Here is a 2,707-nt window from a genome sequence, read left to right as displayed (position 1 = left end):
TTATGATGCTTTGCAGCGGTGCACCGCCCAAAGATGGACGGATTGACATTCAGTCCATCGAACTTTTACGCTTAAGGACCATTTCTTTCACTACTTGCAAACTGTGTGGCGGTGTTGCCCTCCATCTTGCCACTCGTGCATAGATGCAGATGGTCATTGAATGTTGGGAGTCCATGGTATACAACTGGTGCGAGGAAGCAGTGGTAAATATGAAAGGCCAGTTGAATAGGTGCAAGAATGGTAAACTGCAAAATTTCAGTTATGGTGCCATTCTAGTTTCTTTTACCCTAGAAAGGGTTCCTATTCTTCAGCCACATCAGATTCAAGCAGAGGAAGGGGGTTCTAGGAATCCACGCTTGATGAATCCACGCTTGATGAGGTGGGTTGCACTAATGGCATGCCATGATGGTGACGGTCCTGTAGTGAGGTATATGGTAGAGTTTTTTAATTGGCTGAGCGAGAAGAGTAATCTGATCGAGGACTTTCTGTATGTCAGGATAGATTACAGAGGTGACCCTGATATCCCACTTCCAGCCGGGGCTCAGTGGGGTGATCTAGGTAATATTTTCTCATTTTGGCATATTTTCAAAGTTTTTTAATTTTTAAGTGTTTTTGTCTTCAGAGGATAATTGTCCGAAATGTATGTGCAGATGTGGGGTCAACCCGACCAACCAAGATGAGACGGTATGATAGACGAGACAAGCATCCTATGGCATCTGCCGGAACCCAGAGGTGGATGACATCTTGACAGAGTTGGAGCACAACCTTGAGAGGTTGACTGCCAACATCCCAAAGAATGGAGTTGATGACATTCCACACGTCTACAAGAGGCATGTAGTTGGGGTTCCCAGGTCGCTCAGACGTTTGCTACGTCGAGTTGCTCTCTATCGTGTGTTATCATGAGCATCACCATGCCTCATTGTTCTAGTTTTTAGGACCACTTTTTACCTTTTGGAGTCAGTACTATCGAAAAATAAAAGGCCACAGGGGCCTTATATCCTCGGATGACATATTTTGTAGAAACACCCAGACTCTATTTTAATGAAAACTCTGCTACTTTTATCTATGTTTATCTCGATCAATGAATGAATGAAAATTGTTTTTAATTGACAAATGTTGCAAATGTCTATTTAACACATGATTCGACAATGCATTTGTCAATGTGTTTAAATGTCTAGGAATGTGTTGATATTCAATATAATCAAATCGTATTTCCAAGAGACGGACTCGTAAAAAATTCCTTAACATGGTTGTACTCCTAACTGAATAGACACCATTTAAATGTAATACTACGAGCTGTGAATCTCACCTAAAGATCAAATGTTGGATACAAAATGTGATTGCATTAGCCAATAGCTCAATGATTGCGTTATATTCTGCTATATTGTTCATTGTTTGACCGAGACATATCCCGTGAATAGAAAGTAGCTCATTACTGGGTGAATATAAAACCCAGGCTGCGGAAGATAAATTCCGAGTAATATGACTAGCACCATCAACAAATCCAATGTAAGTTGGAGAAAACGTCGACATCTGCAAATCAAGTGTAAAAACGCAATAAGAAAAAAAAGTAGTAGAAAACACTAATCTACCACACATACCTAAAAATGGTAAATAATGTACAAATCTTCACCAAAAATTTATGAAAAATATTTCTTTAGGTATTTTCATTTATGGGCTTTCCCAAAGGAACACCATCGTAATCAATCATCTCATAAGCACCTTTATCTAATATGTGTTTTATGATGTAAGGGACATGCCACATGGGCTCAAATTTCCCTGCAACTAGCTTGTCATGAGCTTGATCATATACCAAGACTAGGTCATCTTCTAAATATGTACGAGGATTAACATTCTGATCATATTGGGCTTTGAAACATTTCTGGTGAGCTTCATTAGCCAATACGGCATTACGACGATTTTCATCTAGATGGGCTAAGTGTACAAAGCGTTCTTCATCTGCAGAGGTAGCAGGTAATAATTCGATAGCTAATTTAAGAGATGAAATTTCACATTCAATAGGTAATACGGATTCCAAACCATAAACGAGTTGAAAAGGGGTAAAACTAGTCAATGTTTTTACAATAGTGCAATAAGCCCACAGTGCTGAAAAGAGTATAGAGTTCCAGTTTCCTTTATGGATACTAACTATCCGTTTAATCATATTGATTAAAAATTTATTGACAACTTTCACCTAACCATTGGCTTGTGGATAATACGGAGTAGAGCTATCATGGTGGAGGAAAAGTTGCACAGACAGTTCAACCATCATAAAGTTGTGAAAATGACTACCATGGTTTGTGACAATAGCTTGTGGGATGCTGAACTGATCAATCACATGATTGAAAATGAAAATAACTGCAGTTTCGGTGTCGTCTCTACATGTACGCATCGCCTCAGCCCATTTTGTAAAGTAATCGACTACAACGATGATATATCCATGCCCCCCAGCCGAGTGAGGGTTACAAGTGATGAAGTTGATGCCCCATTTAGCAAAAGGACCGACAGCTACGATTGGGTGAAGAGGAGAAGGAGGTGCTCACATTTTGCGATCATAAATTTGGCAATTATGGCATTTTCATACTGTAGTGATGAAGTCTTTAAACATTGACAGCCAAAAATAGCCAACACGTAATATTTTAAGGGCAATAGCATACCCAGACATGTGACCACCACATGCTCCAGAGTGGCAATCATTCAAATCTTT

General features: G+C 39.5%; 1 protein-coding gene across 1 annotated transcript; it reads right to left on the bottom strand.

Moving 5' to 3' along the window:
• Positions 1–1,305: 1,305 nt before the first annotated feature.
• On the bottom strand, positions 1,306–2,164 carry LOC149205130 (uncharacterized). The gene is made up of 2 exons (XM_089397320.1): positions 1,814–2,164; positions 1,306–1,533 (listed from the first exon to the last, which is right to left on the bottom strand). Exons 1-2 carry the CDS (start codon positions 2,162–2,164, stop codon positions 1,306–1,308), a joined length of 579 nt encoding a protein of 192 aa, XP_089253446.1.
• Positions 2,165–2,707: the final 543 nt, after the last annotated feature.

The sequence above is a fragment of the Pinus tabuliformis genome, chromosome 1_2 (genome assembly GCF_031772625.1).
Source record: "Pinus tabuliformis cultivar Carrire ecotype Pingquan chromosome 1_2, CPIR1, whole genome shotgun sequence".
Classification (NCBI taxonomy): Eukaryota; Viridiplantae; Streptophyta; class Pinopsida; order Pinales; family Pinaceae; genus Pinus; species Pinus tabuliformis.
This window is presented reverse-complemented; position numbering and strand designations above follow the sequence as displayed.

What these genes read in the sequence shown, in the direction of transcription:
- LOC149205130 (XM_089397320.1), bottom strand. Translation starts at nt 2,164, where the DNA reads ATGATTAAACGGATAGTTAGTATCCATAAAGGAAACTGGAACTCTATA. An exon ending in TAGAAGATGACCTAGTCTTG is followed by an intron (nt 1,534 to 1,813) that starts GTATATGATCAA and finishes CTTGATTTGCAG; the next exon opens with ATGTCGACGTTTTCTCCAAC.